This window comes from Manacus vitellinus, unplaced genomic scaffold (genome assembly GCF_001715985.3).
Source record: "Manacus vitellinus isolate BGI_N305 unplaced genomic scaffold, ASM171598v3 scaffold_221_pilon, whole genome shotgun sequence".
In the NCBI taxonomy this organism is placed as follows: Eukaryota; Metazoa; Chordata; class Aves; order Passeriformes; family Pipridae; genus Manacus; species Manacus vitellinus.
Genome location: NW_021939562.1, coordinates 4,801 through 7,586, shown reverse-complemented (window position 1 = coordinate 7,586; position 2,786 = coordinate 4,801). Strand labels below are relative to the sequence as shown.

General features: G+C 55.6%; 2 protein-coding genes across 2 annotated transcripts in view; both read left to right on the top strand.

Moving 5' to 3' along the window:
• Positions 1-365, top strand: part of SARS2 (seryl-tRNA synthetase 2, mitochondrial) — a gene marked incomplete at its 5' end in the record, with an annotated part of 8,893 nt that extends 8,528 nt beyond the window's left edge. The window contains 3 exons of the mRNA XM_029959798.1: positions 53-112; positions 257-259; positions 349-365. Coding sequence (XP_029815658.1) covers positions 53-112; positions 257-259; positions 349-365 — 80 coding nt within the window. The remainder of the gene's footprint in view (positions 1-52; positions 113-256; positions 260-348) is intronic.
• On the top strand, positions 1-1,730 carry LOC108642880 (NAD-dependent protein deacetylase sirtuin-2-like). Its single transcript, XM_029959799.1, has 7 exons — positions 1-112; positions 204-259; positions 349-425; positions 508-559; positions 670-737; positions 1,333-1,399; positions 1,497-1,730. Exons 3-7 carry the CDS (start codon positions 379-381, stop codon positions 1,713-1,715), a joined length of 453 nt encoding a protein of 150 aa, XP_029815659.1. The 5' UTR covers positions 1-112; positions 204-259; positions 349-378; the 3' UTR covers positions 1,716-1,730.
• Positions 1,731-2,786: the final 1,056 nt, after the last annotated feature.

Sequence of the window (2,786 nt, the reverse complement as noted above, 5' to 3'; positions counted from 1 at the left end):
TGTCCCCCCCACATACCTCCCCACTGAGTTTCCCACTCCCCCTCCTTTCCAGAGCGGATTTTCTCTTCTCTCGTCCCCAAATGTGAGAAGTGCCAGGGCCTGGTGAAACCTGGTGAGCTTGGGGGGTCTGGAGGAGCTTAGGGGGGATTGAGGGGACACCTAAGCTCCCTCCAGCCCCTCCACTCACCTCTGACCCCCCCCAGACATTGTGTTTTTCGGGGAGAGCCTCCCCTCACGCTTCTTCACCCTCCTGCAGTCGGTGAGTGGGGTGGGGGGGCCCTGAACCCACCCTGAATTCAGGGGAGGGGGCAGAGGGGACCCCACAGTGACATCCCCTTGTCCCCCCAGGACTTCCAGAAAGTTGACCTGCTCATCATCATGGGCACCTCGCTGCAGGTGCAACCCTTCGCCTCACTCGTCAGCAGGTGGGACTGCCCCAGCACCCCCAGGACCACCCCCCAATTCCTGTGACCCCCTCGTGACTGTCCCCTCCCGTCACCCCCACAGGGTCCCTGTCAACACCCCCAGACTCCTGATCAACAAGGAGAAGACGGGACAGGTGAGGGGCAGGGGATGGGGGGGCTCGTGTGGGGCAATGTGGGGTTGAGGGGTGCTGGGGAGGGGGAAGAAGCACCTGCCCCCCCTTGTCACCCCTTTTGCTCCCCCCAGAGTGACCCCCTGATGTCCCTGATGGGCTTCGGCTGCGGGATGGACTTTGATTCGGAGAAGGCCTACAGGTAAGGGGGGCTGGGGGGTTCGGGGGGCATCCTGGACCTCCCCAAACAGTTTTAGGGACTCCCCCGCTTGTTTTAAGATCCCCCAAGGTAGATTTGAGGTGTTTCTTTCCCCCACTTAGGTTTGAGACACCCTAAGGTGTTTTTGGGGTATCTCATGGTTGTTTCCTCAGGAACTTTTGGCCCCCTCCAGAATGGTTTTGGGAACCCTTCCAGATGGATCTGGGGGTCTCTTGAGATGATTTGAGGGCCCCCCCACGAATTTGGGGACCCCTAAGGTGGCTTTGAGGACCCCAAGGTGGTTTTGGAACCACAAGGTGCTTTTGGTCCCCCTCCAGTGTGGCTTTGGGGACCCTCTCAGGTGGTTCTGGAGCCTCCAGGGTGGTTTCAGGGAGCCCGCCCCATGCTTCTAGGTCCCCAAAGCAATTTGACACCCCCCTGAAGTGTTTTATGCCCCCCCCAGCTGGTTTTGGGGTTTCCAAAGTGGTTTTGGAAACCCCAAAGCAGTTTGGGGCCTCCTCCCCAAAGTGATATCAGGCCCCCCAGGTGCTTTAGGGAGCCCCCCAACTGATTTTGGGGTCTCTCTGTTCTCTTTCAGGGATGTGGCCTGGCTGGGGGACTGTGACAGCGGGTGCCTGGCTCTGGCCGAGCTGCTGGGCTGGAAGGTATCACCCTGACCCCCAGATCTGGGGGGTTCTCCTGACCCCTGCACCCCCAAACCCTGCTGGGACCCCTCCAAACCAAACCACTGTCCCCTGGCAGGAGGAGCTGGAGGAGCTGGTGAGGAGGGAACACGCTGCCATCGACGCCGGGGGGGGCAACAAGGACCGGGAGGACCCTGAAAACCCTCGGGGGCACAAGGAAAGGGGGGACCCCAAACAGCATCTGGGGCACAAGGATGAGGCTCAGAGGGACCCTGAAAAGCCCCAGGGGGGCAGCGAGAAACCCCCCCAGAGGGAGGGGGACACACCCCAAAAATAAATGGTCTGAAAAGAGTTTATTGGTTTCATCTGGTGAGTGCGGAATGTGGGGGTCAAGGGCCTGAGGGTATTTCTTGCAGGAAAGAAAGCCCCTATGGTCGGGGTCTCAGATGCACCAACCGCAGGTGAGAGATGGAGGCTCAGGGCTTTGGTTCCTGGGTGGAAGGGCAGTGGTTCACTGGCTGGCGCTGCATGGGGGGTCCGAGGGCCAAAACTGAACACGGACAAAGATTCCTCCCAGACCAAAGGTGCCCGGGCAGAAAGTGCTTGCTGTGTGTGTAATGCCGAGGATGGCACACGAGACAGGGAGGCTCAGGGCTTTCTTTCCTGTGTGCAAGGGTGGTCATCCCCTGGCAGGCTCACGACAATCACAAAGCACCTGAAAATTCTAATTATCAATTAGCAGGAGAATAGCAGCTTACAAATAGGAATGTATATCAGTCTCCTCCAGAAGATGCTTGAACACCCAGATATAGAAAAAATAGAACAAGCAGGAGAACATCATTAGTGGGATATTTTTCTGGGATACTCCCCCAGTATCCCAACCTCTCAAGTGTTCCATTTCCTAATACATCCAATCTTAGCATTACTGAGTGCCTTTGCATTATTATAATTACTCAATTTATGACTGTGGTATAAATTAAGTACCATAATCAAAAGAGTGCAAATTATGAAGAATTAATTAATTATGAGTAATTAATTAATTAATTAATTATGAGTAATTAAGCATGAGCTGGTTTGTTCCCAACGTTAAATAAACAAATACCTTGCCACTTAAAGGTACAAAAGTCTCCGAGCAGTTTTTCGGACGGGTTTTTTGGCACCACAGTCCAACTATTCCCAAACGCTGCCACTGTAACCCCTAAACCGTCACCGCTTGAACACCTGCAGCAACGGTGACTCCACCACCTCCCTGGGCAGCCTATTCCAGTACGTGTCCACCCAGTTTTTTCCTAATCTCTAACCCAAATCTCGCCAGTCTCATAGTAAGGCCATTTCCCCCGGTCCTCACCGCAGGACAGCGGCTCTTTCCCGGTTCAAACCTCGGCACAGCCACCGAACCGGGCGCGGG